The sequence below is a fragment of the Dipodomys ordii genome, unplaced genomic scaffold (genome assembly GCF_000151885.1).
Source record: "Dipodomys ordii isolate 6190 unplaced genomic scaffold, Dord_2.0 Scaffold14, whole genome shotgun sequence".
Classification (NCBI taxonomy): domain Eukaryota; kingdom Metazoa; phylum Chordata; class Mammalia; order Rodentia; family Heteromyidae; genus Dipodomys; species Dipodomys ordii.
This window is the reverse complement of record NW_012267230.1, coordinates 14,997,699-15,018,495: the sequence shown is the minus strand read 5'-3', so window position 1 is coordinate 15,018,495 and position 20,797 is coordinate 14,997,699. Positions and strand designations below refer to the sequence as shown.

Here is a 20,797-nt window from a genome sequence, read left to right as displayed (position 1 = left end):
GCCCAGAGTTCAGGCCCCACGACCGGACCCAAAAAAAAAAAAAAAAAGAAAATAAATACTAAAAAGCTACAGTCTGGAAAAACTGCCAACTGAAGAAAAAAAGTTGTAATTAAAGGCAAGGCTACTCTGTGGCCTGTGGCTGCTCATCCACCTTCTTCTGCGAACCCATGCGTGTGGAAGCTGTGCCCAAAGGAGCTACAGGGCCATGGTTTGAACGCCTCCCAGAGTCCACAGTGGGAAACCAAGGCCCAGGGCAGCAGCACTGGGAGCCTGCAGGCATGTGTCTGCACCGTCTGCATGTCTACTACAGAGGGGCACTGCTCAGGGTACCACCCTGAATGCACTGGGCCCTACCAGATACCAAACCTGCTGGTGTCTTGATTTGCACTTCCCAGCTTGCAGAACCCTGAGAAATAAGTGTTGGTTCCTCATGGATGACCTAGTCTTTGTATTATGGGATAGCAGTACAAATGGAGCAAGATACACAGCTGGGAGAAATGGGTAGATCTGGTTTCAGAAAGGGAACAGTTGGGGGGCTGGGAAGGTGGCTCAGTGGTAGAGCGCTTGCCTTGCACGCTCAAGGCCCTGGGTTCGATTCCTCAGCACCACATAAGCAAAAAGAAAAAGCCAAAAGTGGCGCTGTGGCTCAAGTGGTAGAGCACTACCCTTGAGCTGAAGAGCTGAGGGACAGTGCCCAGGCCCAGAGTTCAGGCCCCACGACTGGATCCAAAAAAAAAAAAAAAATTAAAATAAAAAAAAAAAGAAAGGGAACAGTTGGGCAGAAAGGGGCTGAGATGAAGGCCAGCTCCTCAGAAGAGGGATTGCATGCCATGTCATTCCTTCCAGGAGAACCAGAACAACATGCAAAAGCCCCAGGACGGTGGCTGCTGAGTGTACACCACAGGAGCTGGACACATGGCTGCTCACAGCCTCATCTCTCCTGCAAGGGGAGAGAGAGGTGGGCGGGGTCCCAGCCCACAGCCATTTTTGCCCTCCAAAGATGTACTGAGAGGGGCTGCAGCCATCCAGACATAAACCAGGCCTCGTCCCACAAGGCGAGTGGTCTGTCCCAGAGACGTCCCAGCAGAAAAGGGGTTAATTTGGCTCCATTGAAAATGGGATAAACCTTGCAAAATGGGAGATCACAGGCCAATCAGTGTAAACAAGTGTTTATTTGACCTCCATGACCTTTTAAAGGTCAGGAAAAAAATTTCTTGGGCTATCACTGGTGTCCTGGGCTATCACTGGTGTCCTGGGCCTCCCTGCCCTCATCTCCAATCACTGCAGGAGGAGTTGATTCAATTCTTTTCTTTTTTTTTGGGTCAGTCATAGGTCTTGAACTCAGGGCCTGGAAGCTGTCCCTAAGCTTCTTATGCTCAAGGGGAGCCCTCTAACACTTGAGCCACAACTCCAGTTTTTGGTAGATAAAGAGTTTCATGGAGTTTCCTGCCTGGGCTAGCTTCAAACCATGATCCTCAGATCTCAGCCTCCTGAGTAGCTAGGATTACAGGTGTGAGCCAGTTCTTTATCAGGAGTTGGTGGCAACAGAGGTCAACACCTGGTCACTTTGCGGTCTCTGGTACAATCATTCTTGGTGTCTCAGGACGCAGGGAGAGCTCAGAGGCCAGTGAGTTAAGCTGGAACTTTATACAATGCCAGTGCATGTCTGCCTATGAAGCCTACACTGGAGGCTCCCCATTTATTTACCTGCCACTGCTAGAGGCGCTTCTCACAAGACGCTCCTCAGTTGAAGGACAACACTTACCTTTGGCTTCAAATTTTCCTATGAGCTGGGCTCCCATCGCCATGGCAACATTGGACAGAAGACACGACAGCAGCTTCTGGCTCAACGTCATCCAGTTGTAGTGTGGAGCCACGAAGAAGTAAGGGATATAGGTGAAGAAGTAGAGGAAGCCTCCCACGGCCGCCGCGATGTTGGCTGTGGGGAGAGGGATGCCTGGGATGTGCTGCACGTTTGCCAGCAGATACGTGCCTCATGGCAGTGGTCAGGGAAGAGGGTGGGCCCCACCTGGGCCCAGTGCTGGGGGGACTCTGGGCTCAGCCCACAGCCTCTTCTCATTGTACATGTTCCCTGAGGATAGCACCCAGCCTGGGGTTCCTGGCTCCCTCCTGCAGACTCTCCCTTACAGCCTTTTCCTTGACATCTCACCCCAAGTCTCCTCATCTGCTTTGCCTGACGGCTCTCATTTTTTCATTCATCTACCCATTGAATACTCACTGAACACCTACGCTGTCCAGGAACTAGAGATGGTACCACAGAGCAACCCTGTACCCTTCTCAGAGCCTGGAGGCCAGCATTCCCCTAGGGTCGTCCTTCTTCAAGTAGGAAGTGCTGCACACGGGGTGCCCCATGGGACAAGAGCTGGGCGCAGCAGCAAGGCTTAGAATGGGAACCAGAAGGCTTCATGGAAAAGTGACATGTGGGCACCACCCAGCAGAGGCAAGCACGCAGCTTGGCGCCCGGTGGGGCAGGGAGGAAGAACAGTGTGCTGTCAGCTCATGTTAGCAGTACGGATCTCTTGGCATTACGATCCCTTCACGCGCCAGGTTCCTGGTGGATCACACCTATACTCCCAGCTACGGAGGAGGTGGGGGCAGGATTGCTGTCGGAGGCTAGCTCGATCCCATCTCAACCAATAAACAGGCGTGGTGATACATGTCTGTGGTCCCAACTACGCAGGACACAGAGGCCGGAGAATTATGCTCAGAGACCATCCCCAGGTAAAAAACTCAAGACCCCATCTGAAAAGTAACTAAAGCAAAAAAAGGGAGGCTGGCTCAGGAGGTAAAGCACTTGTCTACACGCAAAGGATACTGAGTGCAGTCCCGAGTTATGGCCCAAACAACTCCCCACTTAATCAAAAAAATCCAGTAATAACCACCGACAAGCTTACACACATTTTGTTACGAAAAATAGCTGCATTTCCACAATGCAGTGAGAAGAACAGCCTGGCTTCATGTGTTCGCAGCCTCTGGAATGTGTAACCTCACAGATAGCCCTTGCATTCTCGCTCTGTACCATGTTGCCTGGCTGAAGAGGAAGAAGCAAACATGGCTTCAAGTTGTACAGCTGGGTGCTGTGTTAGTCCTTGCAGACACTGGTAGCTATTCCTGATACCATACCATATGTGCGGGCAAACCAGCCAATGGACATTTCACTCTGTCCTCTGAGAAGCTGTTGGTTTATCTTGTACTTTGAATGGATTTGTCCTCTTCCTTGATTTTGTAACATAAGGCATTCATTGTTTGGAAAATATTGCTTATTTTATCTTCCATTGACACATTTTATTACACAGTATCAAAAAGATCACATTAGTTAATATTATACCAGTCTCATGAGAAACTCTTAAAGGTTGGAAGCTGTCACATTCATGGTGATAGACTTGAGGTAGTAAAATCCTCAGTTGTTGTTGTTGTTTTTTGCTTGAAAGCTTTAATTTATTAGGGGTGCCAGATATTATCAGTGATTTAACATTAGAAACAAAAACCAGGCTCAGATTTTCTTTTGAGAGTGCCTATCAAATCTACAAGTGCAAACAACTATAGCCTAACAGTCCTTCATAAATAAAGCAGCTAGTCTAGCTGACAATTCAAACAGCTGTTCATGTACTGTTCCTGAAGAGAACTGCATCCAGTATACAGCGAGGTACCTTCCATGTGTATCCCATTTCATCTGCTGAATATTGGAAGGAGTGTACTCCGGGGCTGAATGTGTGGCTCAGTAGTGGAATGCTGACCTATGATGTATAATGCACTTGGTTCATCCCAGCACAACAGGTTTTTTTTTTAAGTATATTCAGAAGTGAATAAAAGTAGTATTTTTACTGTTTCATTAAGGATGTTCTTTCTCCTTCCTTTTCTCTCTCCCTTTCTCCATCCTTCCCTGCCTTGTCTCTATGTCTGTCTGTCTTTTAGAAGCCTAGGAAGTTAATAAACACTCTGTGGGGTACACATTGATCTTAGATATGTTGATTAACTTAACTTTTTGAAAGACTTCAAAGGTAATCATTTACGCTCAACACTAAGAGGAATCACTAAGAAGAATGGAGACATAGTTGATATTTTCCAAACCATCAGAGATAAAAGAACCCAAGGAACTGTCAGTCTGACATAAGATAGGATATGAGAAAACATCAGTCCAGGGAAATGACAGTAAGTAGAACACACAGAATCCAGAAACAATCCCAAGGGTAACAGTAATCCCCGGTGAGTGTATGTGAGCTTTTCCTTTGGCTACTCTTGGCGTTCCACACAGCAGCCACACTTGCCCGCTGCAGCCCCCAGGCTCTAGCCATCCTGACTCCTCCCTAGCCCTTCGCATGTGCCTTCTCTTCTCCTTCCAGCTCCTTTCTGGAAGAATTTGTGAGGCTTTGTCACAGGCCTGTGCCAGCCCCCTCTAAGCCTGTCCCTCACTGGTATAACCTACTATGTGCAGTCCCAGCCTCCCAGGTCCTCTCTTTTGGCAACTCAACCTCTGGGGCATCTACACAGATGCCCTTTGACCCCTTCATCTTTTTTTTTCTTTTTTTGGGTGGTCCGGTTGTGGGGCCTGAACTCTGGGCCTGAGTGCTGTCCCTCAGCTCTTCAGCTCAAGGCTAGCGCTCTACCACTTGAGCCACAGCGCCACTTCCGGCTTTTTTCTTTTTGCTTATGTGGTGCTGAGAAATTGAACCCAGGGTCTCAGGCATGCAAGGCAAGCGCTCTACCACTGAGCCACCTTCCCAGCTCAGTTTCCAGTCTCTTATGGTACCCGAGGCACCCCCAAAACTATAGGTGTGGCAGCTACGACTAGAGTCCAGAATCAGCCTGCCTGGCCCCTCCCCAGGCTAGCAGAAAGACCCTGCAGGTGACTTCATGAGGCTTGAGCTGAGACATGACCCTGCTCAGTTTGTGTCTGTGAGCTTGCATTAGAAGCACTTGCATTAGGCAGCCACTGCCTCACCCCCACTGTTCTGAAAGGAGGGGTCCAGAACGTTGGTGGGAAAGGTGCCTCATGCTGGGGAGCAGGAAGGGTTAGGTGGGCAGCATTTCTGATTACACCTTCCTTCCCCATGTGCATGTCAAGCTGTCAGAGATGCTCTGAGGAAGTCGAGTTCCTCCACTGACCAACACACTGCCCTGGGAATACGGGACATCTAAGATGTACTGTCCAGTATTATAGCCAGTGGCTACACATGGCTATTTCAACCTAAGAAAAATCAAGTGAAGTTAATAATTCACTCCCCACTGGGGATGAAGTTGCATGACAGAGAACTTGCCTAGCAGTCATGAAGCCTGGTTAACACACACACACACACACACACACACACACACACACACCTTCTTTCAAGAGTTCCACAGTGACTGCAATAGGCAACAGTTACACACACACACACACACACACATACACACACACACACACACCTTCTTTCAAGAGTTCCACAGTGACTGCAATAGGCAACAGTTACAATACTTGTTCAATGTCACAGATACACATACAGCTCCACTGAGAAGAACTGACTAAGGGAGGAGACCAGGACTGACTGAGTCTTGCAGGCACGGAGTCAGGATTTTCCAAGTTATTGTTATTACACACAATTCCAAATCCTTAGAAAAATTGGCTGGGTATGGCAGTGAATCCCTGTGACCCCAACTATTTGGGAGACAGAGTTAGGAGGATTGACGTGAGAGGCTAGCCCCAGGCAAAAAGTATGAGATTCGAATTGTAGCGTGCCTGTCTGGCAAGTGCAAGGTCCTGAGTTTAAAACCCAAGTCCTCAAGAAATAAAAAGGAAAAAAAAAGAAAGGAAGAAGAAGAAAAAAAGTATGAGATCTTATCTGAAAAGTAGGCTAAAGATATAAAAAGAGCTCTGGGCACCTGCCTAGCAAGCACAAGGTTCTGAGTTCAAATTGCAGTACCACCACCAAACCTTTGGAATAATAAAAAGACAAAGTACAAGGACCTACCACTTAGATTTGATGACCACATGATCTGGGTCTGTCTGCTTCACCGTTTGTCTGTAGTTGGGTGTCACACATGTATTTCTTCCCTAGCCCACTGCTAACTATCTCAACACTGTACCATTTTATTGTTTCTTTAAGGAACCCAAGCCAGCCCTTGTGTGGTTATTAGTTCTTGTCTGAAGCAGTTTAAAACATCCAACAATCACCAAGTTAGCTCCAGTGAGAATATCCTGTGTCATTTCACACTAATATGGACATTTCTAGAAGAGGAGCTGCAAACAAATTCTGTGGGCAGTGTGAGTGGGGCAGTGGCATTCTTCATTGGGCTGTTCCTCATCCAGTCAGGTTAAAGTTCACAGCGACACTCTGTACACATCCAACTTTCTCTTATTAGGCCTAACTGTCTGCAACTATGGTTGTCCTTCATCTGTGTTCAATACTGATTCCTGGTCAATATTTTTTTTTTTTTTTTGCCAGTCCTGAGGCTTGAATCAGGGCCTAGGTGCTATCCTTGAGTTCCTTTTGCTCAAGACTAGAGCTCTACCACTTGAGCCACAGCGCCACTTCCGGCTTTTTTCTTTTTGCTTATGTGGTGCTGAGAAATTGAACCCAGGGTCTCAGGCATGCAAGGCAAGCGCTCTACCACTGAGCCACCTTCCCAGCCCTGGCCCCTTCATCTTACATGAACTGTCCCGCTTTCCTAAGTTATGATCACCCCACAGTCCTTCAGCCTGAGAGGAGCCTTACCTTTATTGAAGAAAGTGCTGACCATGAAGCTGAAGGAGATGGAGGAGATGGCAAAGCACAATAGGAAGACCAGCACCAGAGAAGGGTCACTGCTTGAGAGCACTGCTATGTCCTTTTTCACCTGCAGGATGGACAGCCCCGAGCGAGACAGGGGGGTTAGGCCGGAGAAGCCAGGGCTGGACCAGGAGTAGCCTAAGTGTCTAGGTCACATGGGCACTACTCAAGTTGGAAGCTGGCCCGTCTCAGCCAGCAGAAAGCCCTGTAGTCCCGTGGGGAACCTGGCCTGAGGTCAGGAGTCTGAGGTGAGACATGCTCTGCTGGGTACGGTGGGCTCTGTGCCCTCCTCCCCTCAGAGCCCCACCGAAGTCACACTCACCTTGATGCACAGGAGAAAGGTCATGAAGGAGACTGCGATGAGGAGGAAGAAGAAGAACATGAGGAACCATGCGGTCCAGTGCAGCCAGCTGCTGAGCCCCATCATGTGCATGTACTCCTGCCAGGGGTGGGGGAGGCGTCACACCTGTCTTTAAACCGCGGGCCTTTCCCCAGAGCCACCTGTGTGCTAGTGTGTATGGCTGCGCACGCCCGCGTGTGTGCATGTGCGTGCGTGTGCGCGTGAGTGTGTGTGTTTGTATAGGTTCTGTGCCTACCTAGAGACCAAGAGGAGGACCAGGTACCTGTGCTGTGAACCAGAAACAGGACCCACACAGCATATGTTGGGGAAGAAAAAAGGCCCTAGTTTAACCATTACATCAGCCCTGGGGGCTTAGAATTTTTTGTTGTTGTTGGTCCTCGGGCTTGAACTCTGGGTCTGGGCGCTGTCCCTCAGCTCTTCAGCTCAAGGCTAGAGCTCAACCACTTGAGCCAGAGTGCCACTTCCAGTTTTCTGAGTGGTTTACTGGAGATAAGAGTCTCATGGACTTTCCTGCCAGGGAGGGCTTTGAACCCTGATCCTCAGATCTCAGCTTCCTAAGTAGCTAGGATTGCAGGTGTGAGCCACCAGCGCCGGTTGGTCTAAGTATTTTTCTCCTGCCTTATATGCTCTCCCACCTGGGCCTGTCCCTGGACCAACATCTGGATGAATTGCTCCAAATCCCTATGTTGTGCCCCGCCCTCACTGCCCACGCCTCTACAGAGTAGCCTAGCTCTTCCTCAGAGTAAAGCAAAGGCTTTGTCCTCCCACTGGCTTCACTAGGCCCCCCATGCCAGCGCACCCCTTCTTCATATGTGCTATAGTCAGAGGCTAATATGGGAGCTTACTGATGTCAATTAAGCTGGTTGATTCTCTCCAAAGTCCTTTAGAGTGCTCCCAAGTGCTATGAGGCAGTTCCAAATTGTGGGGAACAGTTTCCAGTCTCCTTTTTTTTTTTTTTGTCGGTCGTGGGGCTTGAACTCTGGGCCTGGGCGCTGTCCCTCAGCTCTTCAGCTCAAGGCGAGTGCTCTACCACTTGAGCTACAGCACCACTTCCGGTTTTCTGGTGGTTTACTGGAGATAGGAGTCTCACGGTCTCTCCTGCCCGGGCTGGCTTTGAACCGTGATCCTCAGATCTCAGCCTCCTGAGTAGCTAAGATTACAGGCGTGAACCACCAGCACCCGGCAAAATGTAAGTCTAAACTGTTTTTTTTTTGGGGGGGGGTCCGGTTGTGGGGCCTGAACTCTGGGTCTGGGCGCTGTCCCTCAGCTCTTCAGCTCAAGGCTAGCGCTCTACCACTTGAGCCACAGCGCCACTTCCTGCTTTTTTCTTTTTGCTTATGTGGTGCTGAGGAATCGAACCCAGGGCCTCATGCATGCAAGGCAAGCGCTCTACCACTGAGCCACCTTCCCAGCTCAGTTTCCAGTCTCTTATGGTACCCGAGGCACCCCCAAAACTATAGGTGTGGCAGCTACGACTAGAGTCCAGAATCAGCCTGCCTGGCCCCTCCCCAGGCTAGCAGAAAGACCCTGCAGGTGACTTCATGAGGCTTGAGCTGAGACATGACCCTGCTCAGTTTGTGTCTGTGAGCTTGCATTAGAAGCACTTGCATTAGGCAGCCACTGCCTCACCCCCACTGTTCTGAAAGGAGGGGTCCAGAACGTTGGTGGGAAAGGTGCCTCATGCTGGGGAGCAGGAAGGGTTAGGTGGGCAGCATTTCTGATTACACCTTCCTTCCCCATGTGCATGTCAAGCTGTCAGAGATGCTCTGAGGAAGTCGAGTTCCTCCACTGACCAACACACTGCCCTGGGAATACGGGACATCTAAGATGTACTGTCCAGTATTATAGCCAGTGGCTACACATGGCTATTTCAACCTAAGAAAAATCAAGTGAAGTTAATAATTCACTCCCCACTGGGGATGAAGTTGCATGACAGAGAACTTGCCTAGCAGTCATGAAGCCTGGTTAACACACACACACACACACACACACACACACACACACACCTTCTTTCAAGAGTTCCACAGTGACTGCAATAGGCAACAGTTACACACACACACACACACACACATACACACACACACACACACCTTCTTTCAAGAGTTCCACAGTGACTGCAATAGGCAACAGTTACAATACTTGTTCAATGTCACAGATACACATACAGCTCCACTGAGAAGAACTGACTAAGGGAGGAGACCAGGACTGACTGAGTCTTGCAGGCACGGAGTCAGGATTTTCCAAGTTATTGTTATTACACACAATTCCAAATCCTTAGAAAAATTGGCTGGGTATGGCAGTGAATCCCTGTGACCCCAACTATTTGGGAGACAGAGTTAGGAGGATTGACGTGAGAGGCTAGCCCCAGGCAAAAAGTATGAGATTCGAATTGTAGCGTGCCTGTCTGGCAAGTGCAAGGTCCTGAGTTTAAAACCCAAGTCCTCAAGAAATAAAAAGGAAAAAAAAAGAAAGGAAGAAGAAGAAAAAAAGTATGAGATCTTATCTGAAAAGTAGGCTAAAGATATAAAAAGAGCTCTGGGCACCTGCCTAGCAAGCACAAGGTTCTGAGTTCAAATTGCAGTACCACCACCAAACCTTTGGAATAATAAAAAGACAAAGTACAAGGACCTACCACTTAGATTTGATGACCACATGATCTGGGTCTGTCTGCTTCACCGTTTGTCTGTAGTTGGGTGTCACACATGTATTTCTTCCCTAGCCCACTGCTAACTATCTCAACACTGTACCATTTTATTGTTTCTTTAAGGAACCCAAGCCAGCCCTTGTGTGGTTATTAGTTCTTGTCTGAAGCAGTTTAAAACATCCAACAATCACCAAGTTAGCTCCAGTGAGAATATCCTGTGTCATTTCACACTAATATGGACATTTCTAGAAGAGGAGCTGCAAACAAATTCTGTGGGCAGTGTGAGTGGGGCAGTGGCATTCTTCATTGGGCTGTTCCTCATCCAGTCAGGTTAAAGTTCACAGCGACACTCTGTACACATCCAACTTTCTCTTATTAGGCCTAACTGTCTGCAACTATGGTTGTCCTTCATCTGTGTTCAATACTGATTCCTGGTCAATATTTTTTTTTTTTTTTTGCCAGTCCTGAGGCTTGAATCAGGGCCTAGGTGCTATCCTTGAGTTCCTTTTGCTCAAGACTAGAGCTCTACCACTTGAGCCACAGCCTCACTTCCAGCTTTTTCTATGATTAACTTGAGATAAGAGTCTCATAGACTTTCCTGCCGAGGCTGGCTTTGAACCACGATCCTCGATCTCAGCCTCCTGAGTAGCTAGGATTACAGATGTAAGGCACCAGCGCCTGGCCTGATCAACTCTGAAACATTTTTAAGATTACCTCCTGTTCAACAGGAGACAGTTTCCCTTACTGCGGATGTACTTCCAAGAGCTGCAGTGTCCAGTGTCTCTTGGCAAAGGGGAGGTACAGTGGTGGACACCCTGCACCTCAACTCTTCTGGCTCCCACATGAAGGGATCCTGGCCAAATGGTAGGTCATCTCTGAGACAAAGCCAGTTCTTTCATGCAAGCCCCAGGGCACACAGGCATGGTGGTACCACTCCCACAACCAGCAGGCCGGAATGTCACAACGCCCTCCCCCACAGGGTTACCTTTAGTTTTCTCTCTTTCTCCTGCACCACGGACCGGATGATGGTGAGGGAAGTGTAGGTGAAGCTCAGCATGAGTAGCAGGGGAAGCTGGTACTGGATGGCGATAAGGAAGGGGTCTGAGATGTATGGTGGGAAAGGGAACCTCTTTGCCTTGACCGTGAGTTTCTGGAAGAGCTGCTGTGTGGAGGCATTGGCATGGTAGTGCATGATGGCTTTGTCCACAGCATGCTGCACCACCAGGAAGCCTTCGCGAATGTACCCTAAGTACAGAAATGACAGCGGTGTCACAGGTGCTGCTTGCCGGAGAGCCACACGTCCTGATCAGCCTTGCGGGGGCTGCAGAGGCAGGGGCACAGCAGGCAACTCGGTCAGTTCACCTGCCAATCCCAGCACAGATCTGTGAGCCCATGCAAGAGGGAAAACACACTTCTGACTGACAGCAAACAACAACAGCGAGGTTTCTGTCCCTTCCACTCCCTAATGAGCCCCATGTTACAGGAGCACATCAAGAATATCAAGAGGTGAGTAAATTAACTCCAGTGACACATTGCTCTACACGATATACCCTAAACATACATTTTTAACAGATAAGCATGTGTCGCCGGAGACACAGGCTGAAGAGAGTACTGCCCTGTCCAACGCTTATGGTAGACTTTCAGAAACCAGTTTCCCCGGATGCTTTCCTCCTTCTTCTAAAACCAAGATAAAGGCTGTGAATGAGGCTTAGTGGGAGAGAGCTTGGCTAGCACGCATGAAACTCTGGGTTTGATTCCTCAGTACTACATACACAGAAAAAGCTGGAAGTGGTGCTGTGGCTCAAGTGGTAAAGTGCTAGTCTTGAGCAAAAGAAGCTCAGAGACAGTGCCCAGGTCCTGAGTTCAATCAAGCCCCAGGACTGGCAAAATAAATAAATAGATATAAATAAATGAATGAATGAATACATAAATAAAAACAAGATAAATATTTCTAAGAAGCATTTGTGCCTGGACATGCCAGGCAGCTTTGTTCTCATAGCTGGTGCCACATGGCAGTCAGAACTAGTAATGTGGCCCCTAAAAGTGCTGCTCACCAGGTTCCCCACCATCAGGGGATGTGGGTTCCCTTGGTCCTGGGTTTGGGAAAAGTGGAAAAAGGGAATTGGTGTGCCAGCCATCTGTTTCTTTCAGGAAAAAGTTGCCTGTTTGGGTCCATATGTAATTTCTTCGTGCACAACTGAAGCGTAGGTGGTATTTCACCTGTGGAAACAAAGACAAGAGCAACTGTTCGGAGGGGTTTGGACAGAGGAGTGGATGCTAGAGTCCCACAGGGCACATTCCCAGGTTCTTCATCACCAAGACTGGTGCCTCCAGGAACTCACCACACCCTCACCACTTATCTCTTGAGAGCTGGCAAAAGGAACACTGCACCACATCTGGAAGGAGGCAGGATTTCTAGACGGCCACCAATACCAGGCAAGACTAGGCAAGACTGTTTCCCAATCTTAATTCCATCAGGAAAGCAAACAACTTTCTTCTTTCTTTCTCTCTCTCTTTTTTTTTTTGTCGGTCGTGGGGTTTGAACTCTGGGCCTAGGCGCAGACCCTCAGCTCTTCAGCTCAAGGCCAGCGCTCTACCACTTGAGCTACAGCGCCACTTCCGTTTTTTTCTGGTGGTTTATTAGAGATAGGAGTCTCACAGTCTTTCCTGCCTGGGCTGGCTTTGAATCGCGATCCTCAGATCTCAGCCTCCTGAGTAGCTAGGATTACAGGCATGAGCCACTAGCGCCCGGCCTCTTTTTTTTTTTTTTGACAGTCCTGGGTCTTGAACTCAGGGCCTGGGCACTGTCCCTGAGCTTCTTTTGCTCAAGGCTAGCTCTCTACCACTTGAGCTACAGTGCCACTTCCGGCTTTTTCTTTGTGTGTGGTACTGAGGAATCGAACCCAGGGCTTCATGCATACAAGGCGAGCATTCTACCACTAACCACCTTCCCAGCTCCTCTTCCTCTTCTTTTTCCCTTCCCTTCCCTTCCTTTCCTTTCCCTTCCCTTCCCTTTCCTTCCTCCTCCTCCTTCTTCTTCTTTTTTTGGCCAGACAATATTTAAGTCCTAAATTTCTGCTACTTGCCTATCTACCCTATCTGACTCTTAACTAAAAAGAAGCCTAGACATTAGTAACATCTTTTTTTCTAAAATAGGAGAACAAAAGAAGTCTGAAGCAGCACTCTGTGGGTGCTGCAGAATCAGTTGATTAAAATATCATCAGGCTGGTCTGGGAAGGTGGCTCAGTGGTAGAGCTTGCCTTGCATACATGAGGCCCTGGGTTCGATTCCTCAGCACCACATAAGCAAAAAGAAAAAAGCTGGAAGTGGCGCTGTGAGGGACAGTGCCCAGGCCCAGAGTTCAGGCCCCACAACTGGACCCCCCAAAAACAACAACAACAACAAAAAAAAAACATCACCAGGCTCTCTCAGTGAGGACCAAGTGGTGACACGGACTCAGAAGACAGGTCATGCGCACTCCTAGGCAGGCAGGGGTTAAAGAAAGCAGCCATGTTTTTTTGGTTTTTTTTTGAGGGGGGGGGTCCGGTCGTGGAGCCTGAACTCTGGGCCTGGGTGCTGTCCCTCAGCTCTTCAGCTCAAGGCAAGCACTCTACCAGTACAGCCACAGCACCACCCAGGGCCTCATGCATGTAAGGCAAGCGCTCTACCACTGAGTCACCTTCCCAGCCCCAAGCAGCCATGTTTGAAGGTCTAATTAGTATGAAAAGGATGCTGCAGGTAGGCAGGATGCTGGGGGGCAGCCTCACCGCCAGTGGCAGCGGGTCCTTGCTGTGGTTGAAGACGTGCTCAAACACCACTGCGGCCAGCACATTGGAGGAGTGGTTGTCATACCGAATGTAGTCCTCGAAGTCCTTCTCAGAGGGAAAGCCTCGTACTGTGGACAGACAACAGAGCTGTGAGTTGCCCAGTGGTCCTCATCCCTTGAAAAGCCTAGAAGTGTCAGGGCCCTTCAGCTAAAGACTGAGCCCACCAGGTGCTGGCCTTTCCCACTGGTAATCCTAGCTACTTAGATGGCTGAGATCTGGAAAGAGTGCAGTCAGAAGCCACCCTGGCCAGAAAAGTCTGAGAGACTCCATCTCCAAAATAAGCAAAACCCAGGCTGAAAGCTGAGCACTAGATCACGCCTTTAATTCTAGCCACGAGAAGGTGGAGATCTGAGACCAGTTTGAAAAAAGCCTGGGCAAAAAAGTCCACAAGACTCTATTACCAATTAATCACCAAAAAAGCTGGACTGGAGGTGTGGCTCAAATAACAGAATGCCAGTTGAATGAGCAAGCTGAGCAAGTGCAAGATCCTGAGTTCAAAACCCAGAACCCAGAAAAAAGAAAAAAACAGATGACAAACTGAAAATATTCTCCAGGGCTCTGTGAAGCTTCTCCTGAGACTGGAGTGGCTTTTGCCTTAGCAGACAGACCGGCTGTGTAGGCAGCCCCTAGGCAGTGGGCTCTCCCGCTGCAGGTTTAGAGCAGGGCTGCAGCAAAGCTCAGCAAAAATGAGCCTCAAAAAAAAAAAAAAAGAGTAACAACCTCAGGCTGGGATCTGCAGCCAGGACATCTTCTTTTTTCTCATAAACATCATGGCCTGTTTTAAAAACTGGAGTGTAGCCCAGGCATACTGGCTCATACCTATAGTCTCATCTACTTGGAAAGCAGAGTTGGGAGGATTGTGATTTGAGAAAAGCCCCAAGCAAAAAAGTTAGCAAGATCTCATCTCAACTACCATGCTGGATGTGATGGCTCACATCTGTGGTCTCTGCGGTGCGGGAAGAATAGAGCAAAAATGGGCCCAAGGGGTAGAGTGCCAGCAAGCACAAGGCTTTGAGTTCATACCCCAGTGCCACCAAAAATAAAAATTGGGAAGGATGCTAACTTATAGTTTCTAAAGTATTCTCTGCCTCCCATTTTACAGAGAGAACTTTAGTATAATAATTTGCTGAGACAAAGGAATATCTTATAAGTGCTGCTACCCAGAGCTTCACCTGCTGTAAGAGGCATGTGCCAACAGGAAGAGGTAAAAGGTAAGCGACAAAAGGTGAATGGGGTAAAAGATAAAACAGGAAGATAAATTTACTGAAGGCAAGGAAAAGGTACACATTTCCTGGGCGTCTCCCTTGATAGGCTCTTTAGAGCTGCCCCTTGAAACAACAGAAAAGGTCCTTGGTCCAAGCACTTGAGCCTGGCTGTGCTTTTATAATCAAAGGCTTTCCTTGGCGGGGCCCTCCTAACTCCCTCTGTTGGCACTGGTGTGGCTGCAGAACCTGGTGTGGCCCTTCCGTGAGACATGGGGTCGCTGGACAAAACAACCTACAAGAGCTCCTGAGAGTGGATGCAAAGCTGCAGCTTTTTCCTTTTTCTTTCTTTTTTTCTGTCAGTTGTAGGACCTGAACCCTGGGCTTGGGTGCTGTCCCTCAGCTCTTCAGCTCAAGGCGAGCGTTCTACTGCTTGAGCCACAGTGCAATTCCAGTTTTCTAGTGGTTTATTGGAGATAAGAGTCTCATGGACTTTTCTGCCAGGGATGGCTTTGAACCGTGATCTTCAGATCTCAGCTTCCTAAGTAGCTAGAATTACAGGCATGAGCCACCAGCACCTGGCTCAGCTTTTTCTTTTCTCTCTCTCTTTTTTTTTTTTTCAGTACAGGTGATTGACTTAGGGCCATGGAGTAGCAAGAAGTCTACTGCGTAAGCCACGCCTGCCCCCACCCTTTTGGCACTGGGATTGAATTCAGGGCCTCACAGTAGCTAGGCATGCTTCCAGCCTTGCTATTTGATGGCTATTGTTCTACTTCCTGCCAGGGCACAGAGATGCTTGTCCTGCGATCTGCCTGGTTTTGTTTTCCCCTTGATGCTGGGTGACAGCTGAGTGCCACCACATCCAGCTCCCTTGCCATGGAGAGGGACTCTTGTGGACGTTCCTGCCTGGACAGGAAGCAGGCATGCACGCTGTGCTGGGTTATGGGTTCAGAAGGGCTCTCTCCAACATCCCTGCCTTTTAACTGTGATCTTCTGGCCTTTTACTGGGATCTTCCTTCCTTCCTTCTTTCCTTCCTTCGTCAGTCATGGGGCTTGAACTCTGGGTCTTGGCGCTGTCCCTCAGCTCTTCGGATCAAGGCTAGCACTCTACCATTTGAACCACAGCGCTACTTCTGGCTTTTTCTGGTTATGTGGTGCTGAGGAATCGAACCCAGGGCCTCATGCATGCAAGGCAAGCACTCTACTCCTGAGCCACCTTCCCAGTCTTACTGTGATCTTATCATTCTTATCCTGACCTTTAACTGTGATCCTCTCATTCTTATCCCCCCTAGTAGCTAGGACTACAGCTTGGGCTGTAACTTTTAACTGGGTCTTTTCTGTAAGGTAGAGCCCGAATCACAAATCCTCAGCCCAAGGTGATCAAACCACAAGGAACAGAACCATCAGAACCCTGGCCCAGGCTCATGGGATCTCACCTCTTATGTTGACCTGCAGTGCCCTCTTCACTGTCTCAGTGACTGTTCTGGCAGCTTCGCTGTGGGAAGGGACATAGGCAAGTTCCCAGGTGCCCACTGATGGGGCTAAAGTGAAGAAAAAAGGCAGCTGCTGGATGGACTGGCTGGGGTAGACAGTAGCGTTGGGCACATTTTCTGACTGAATCTTCAAGCGAAGCCAAATCAGGATCCCAGAAAACAACAGGGGCAGGAGGAGCTCCAGGATTGTCACCAGAACCTTCCGCTTCTAGAAGACAAACAACCACCCCATTGATGGAGTGCTCTTCCCTTGAGGGTGTCCCAGCACCACAAGCACCCCTCCTTGGGCTGGACCCACCTTCAGAGTATAGTTCTTCCAGAGCAGGAGGGCCAGCTGCCGCAACACCGACATCCTCCCTCCGGTGGGGTGCCAGCACGAGCCGTGGACCAGAGGTGAGTGATGGAAACCTAGACCACTGGTATCCGGGGAAGAGCCATGAGCTGTCTTCCTCAACAGCCCTTCTTTAACCCCAAACACCTCCACAGAGAATGGCACAAGGCTCTGCCCCACCCTGATTCCCAAAACACACAGTTCTGTAAGATGTCCAAAGATCATATCCTCTTTGGAGGGATTTATGTCCTTGCCTTGGTAGCAACTTGAGCCATGCACCCAGTCCTTTTTTTCTAATTTGGTCATTTTTTGGGTAGAATCTTGTGCTTCTGACCAGGCCCTCCTGTTCCTCTAGCATAGCTAGGATCACAGCTATATACCACACTGAGCTTCTTCTTTTCTTTTGCTTTTAGGTCCCAGAACAGGACTCAAATTCAGCACCTGATACTTTTGCTCACTGGCTAGTTCTCTACCAACTAAGCCAAGCCTCCAACCCCAGTTTGTTCTTTTTTTGCTCAAGCTGGACTCAAATTGATTCTCCCATGTCTACCTTCTGAGTAGATGGGACTATAAGCATAGCCAACAGGCCTGGGAACCAGCAACATGCTTTTTTTTTTTTAAATTAAATGAGCACTGTGACTGCTGTGGTGGTGTTTATCATTTGATCAGTGTTATTCAGATAATCTCTGTAGTTCATGCACATTTGCCACTTATTAACAAAATATTCAGGTTAATGGAGTCCTTCTTTCTAAATGGCTTTATTTTCAACAAACACAGAACTGTCAAAAGATAACTGAGAAGAAGGGGTGACATTGTCTAAAAAGGAATGTACTCTTGGCAAGGTGCTGTGCCAAGGGTTCATATGTGTAATCCTAGCTACTCAGGAACCTGAGATCTGAGGATCACGGTTTGAAGCCAGCTGGGGCAGGAAAGGCCGTGAAACTTTTTGTTGTTGTTGGTTGTGGGGCTGAACCCCAAGACTGAGTGCTGTCCCTGAACTTTGCTTTTCCTTTTCTTTCTTTCTTTTTCTTTCCTTTCTTCTTTCTTTCTCTCTCATTTTTTTTTGGGGGGAGGGTCCAGTCGTGGGGCCTGAACTCTGGGTCTGAGCTTTGTCCCTCAGCTCTTCAGCTCAAGGCTAGCACTCTACCACTTGAGCCACAGTGCCACTTCCGGCTTTTTTCTTTTTGCTTATGTGGTGCTGAGGAATCGAACCCAGGGCCTCAGTCATGCAAGGCAAGTGCTCTACCACTGAGCCAACTTCCCAGCCCCATCTCTCATTTTTTTTTGCCAGTGCTGGGGTTTGAACTCAGGACCTAGGAACTGTCTCTGAGCCTCTCTGTGCTCAAGGCTAACACTCTACCACTTGAGCCACAGAGCCACTTTCGGCCTTTTCTGTTTATGTGGTACTGAGGAATCCAACTCAGGGATTCATGCATGCTTGGCAAGCTCTACCACTAAGTCACATTCCCAGTCTTCCCTGAGCTCTTTCCCTCAAAGGTAGAGCACTTTACCACCTTGAGCCACAAAGCCACTTCTTGTTTTCTGAGGTTACTTGGAGATAAGAATCTCTTGGGTTTTCCTGCCAGAGCTGGCTTTGAACTGTGATCCTCAGATATCAGCCTCCTGAGTAGCTAGGATTATAGGCCTAGAGTGGAGAGGCTCTTATTTACAACTGATCACTAGAGAATGGGAAGTGGGGCTGTGACTCAAAGTGGTTGAGTGATAGCTTTGAGCAAAAAGAGCTCCGGGACAGATACCAGATCCCGAGTTAAAGCCCCACAGCCACCACCACCAACAACAAAAAGAAATGTACTTTTTTACTAGACTTATATAACTGTATCCCCTCTTACATTATCTTTACAACAATAAAAAAATTTTAAAGAAAAAAGATAACTGGAGAGAGAGAAAGAGAGAGGGGAGAGTGAGAGAAGGGGAGGGACGCGGGGGGGGGGGGGGGGGGGGGGGGGGGGGGGGGGGGGGGGGGGAGGATGGGAATGGTGGAGAGGGGGGGAGAAGAAACAAGTGGCCCAGCATGGTGATATACTGAACACTTGTAATTCCAGCACTTGGAAGGCTGAGAAAGGAAGATCACAAGTTCAAGGACAGCCAGGGCTTTATATAGCAGAGTCTATCTAAAAAAAAAAAAAAAGCAGGAGTAGGGAAAAGAAAAAGAAGAAATATCTACTTAGCTGAGGATGATTTCTAAGATTTGAAGAGGACATTGGTAAAGGGAGGTAAGGAGTCCTGGAATTGGGTGTGCACTGGCTTTGTTGACCTAGGAGCAGGATGGGGTAGATAGATTAGTGTATGTGGAATGATCAACTATTTTCTCCTGCCTTGAGTCTAAGGATTGATTTGTATAAGTATGGGAATCAGAACTGCCATTACACAAGACTAGCCATCCCAGGCTTAGTGGTACATGCCTGTAATCTTAGCACCCCAGGTTTGAGGCTAGCCTACACTAGAAACTCAGAATGTGATACAAAATATAAATAAATACGCTGGGCTCATGGTTGTAAGCCTAGCTACTCAGGAGGCTGAGATCTGAGGATTGTGGTTCAAAGCCAGTCTGGGTAGCAAAATATGGGAGACTCTTATCTCCAATAAACTACTAGAAAACTGGAAGTGGAGCTGTGGCTCAAAGTGGTAGAGTGCTAGCCTTGAGCAAAAGAGCTCAGGGACAGTCCCCAGGCCCTGAGTTCAAGCCCCACAACTGACAAAAAAAAAAAGTAAAAAATAAACAAATAAGCTAAAACCAAACAAGAAGACCAGTCATTTTCATCTTCATCAATAGTCCAAAGAAAATATCTCCAAGAAATTCTCTATTATATATTTACATCTGACAAACATAACTGGAGAAAAAAACATGTCGAGAGATTATCAAACGCAAATGATAGCAAAAACAAGAGCTTATATTTATAAAGATATTTGACAATTTCGAAAAATTCATTTTGCTAAATTTCAAATATAAGAAATAGAGACACCGAGCCCAAAGTTCATTCACTGCTAACCTGTTGGGGAAGTAGGTAGATGAATAAGCCCAGGGAAAGCTGGAGACTCAGGACTGTTCCAAAAGCCGTAGGCCTGGAGGTGCAGGAGGTGCAGGTGAAGGAGCTGGAGGAGTCCCTGTCCTCATCCAGTGCTGAACTGCAAGCAAGCAGAAAGGAGCACTCTCCAGCTCAGCGTCCTCCAAGTAAGGCAGGCAGTGAGTCACTGGGGGAGAGTTTAAGTAGTTAATCAAGGCTCATACTAACCAAACACCCTCCTTCCCTCAGTGGGGCTGGGGAAGAAAGTGAGTGACTCATTCATTAGTGAGTACAGCTACTGCTGTCAATGTGAGCCTGGAGACTGCGGAGCATTGGGTGGAGAGGCTCTTTTTTTTTGTCAGTTTTTTTGTCGGCCATGGGGCTTGAACTCTGGGCGTGGGCGCTGTCCCTCGGCTCTTCAGCTAGTGCTCTACCACTTGAGCCACAGCACCACTTTCAGTTTTCTTATTGGAGATAAGAGTCTCACAGACTTCTTCCAGGGCTGGCTTCGAACCGTGATCCTCAGATCTCAGCCTCCTGAGTAGCTAGGATATCAGGCGTCAGCCACTGGCACTCGGCTAAAAGCCTCTTTTTATTTAGGAATCTAAACTGAAGACTCTATGAGGAGTTCTATTTTGTATATTAAATACCACATGATAAAATATGAGTAGCATGTGAAGAAAGCTAAGGTATGTGAGATGTTCTTAAACAATTTAATAAATTATCTCAATTCTTTAAAAATCAATAAAGGTTGGGAATGTAGCTCGGGGACAGAGTATATGTAAGGTCCTGGTCCCAACGTTAAATAAAGAAATAAAATCAATGTGGAAGAATGCTTTTTAAATCAGCTGCAGACAATGAATAAAACAGCATGACTTAAGGCCTGTGGTTTACCTGTCCAGTAGAGCTGGACAGACAGACAGACTGGCTAAGATAAACTTCCCTCCAAAGACAGAAATATACAAGTTAAAAAAAAAAACAAAACAAAGTTCACAGTTAAAGAAGCTTTCTGCCGGGGCTGGGAAGGTGGCTCAGTGGTAGAGCACTTGCCTTGCATGCATGAGGCCCTGGGTTCCATTCCTCAGCACCACATAAGCAGAAAAAAATAGCCGGAAGTGGCACTGTGGCTCAAGTGGTAAAGCGCTAGCC

General features: G+C 48.1%; 1 protein-coding gene across 1 annotated transcript in view; it reads right to left on the bottom strand.

The window, feature by feature from the left end:
- The window catches only part of LOC105981894 (ATP-binding cassette sub-family A member 3), a 73,453-nt gene that overhangs the window by 52,112 nt on the left and 544 nt on the right, over positions 1-20,797 (bottom strand). The window contains exons 2-10 of the mRNA XM_013011243.1: positions 19,634-19,835; positions 16,590-16,707; positions 16,235-16,499; positions 13,537-13,664; positions 11,824-11,989; positions 10,755-11,014; positions 7,087-7,203; positions 6,711-6,831; positions 1,766-1,939 (exon numbers count right to left, since the gene is read on the bottom strand). Of these exons, the coding sequence (XP_012866697.1) occupies positions 1,766-1,939; positions 6,711-6,831; positions 7,087-7,203; positions 10,755-11,014; positions 11,824-11,989; positions 13,537-13,664; positions 16,235-16,499; positions 16,590-16,643 (1,285 nt within the window). The 5' untranslated portion in view covers positions 16,644-16,707; positions 19,634-19,835. The remainder of the gene's footprint in view (positions 1-1,765; positions 1,940-6,710; positions 6,832-7,086; positions 7,204-10,754; positions 11,015-11,823; positions 11,990-13,536; positions 13,665-16,234; positions 16,500-16,589; positions 16,708-19,633; positions 19,836-20,797) is intronic.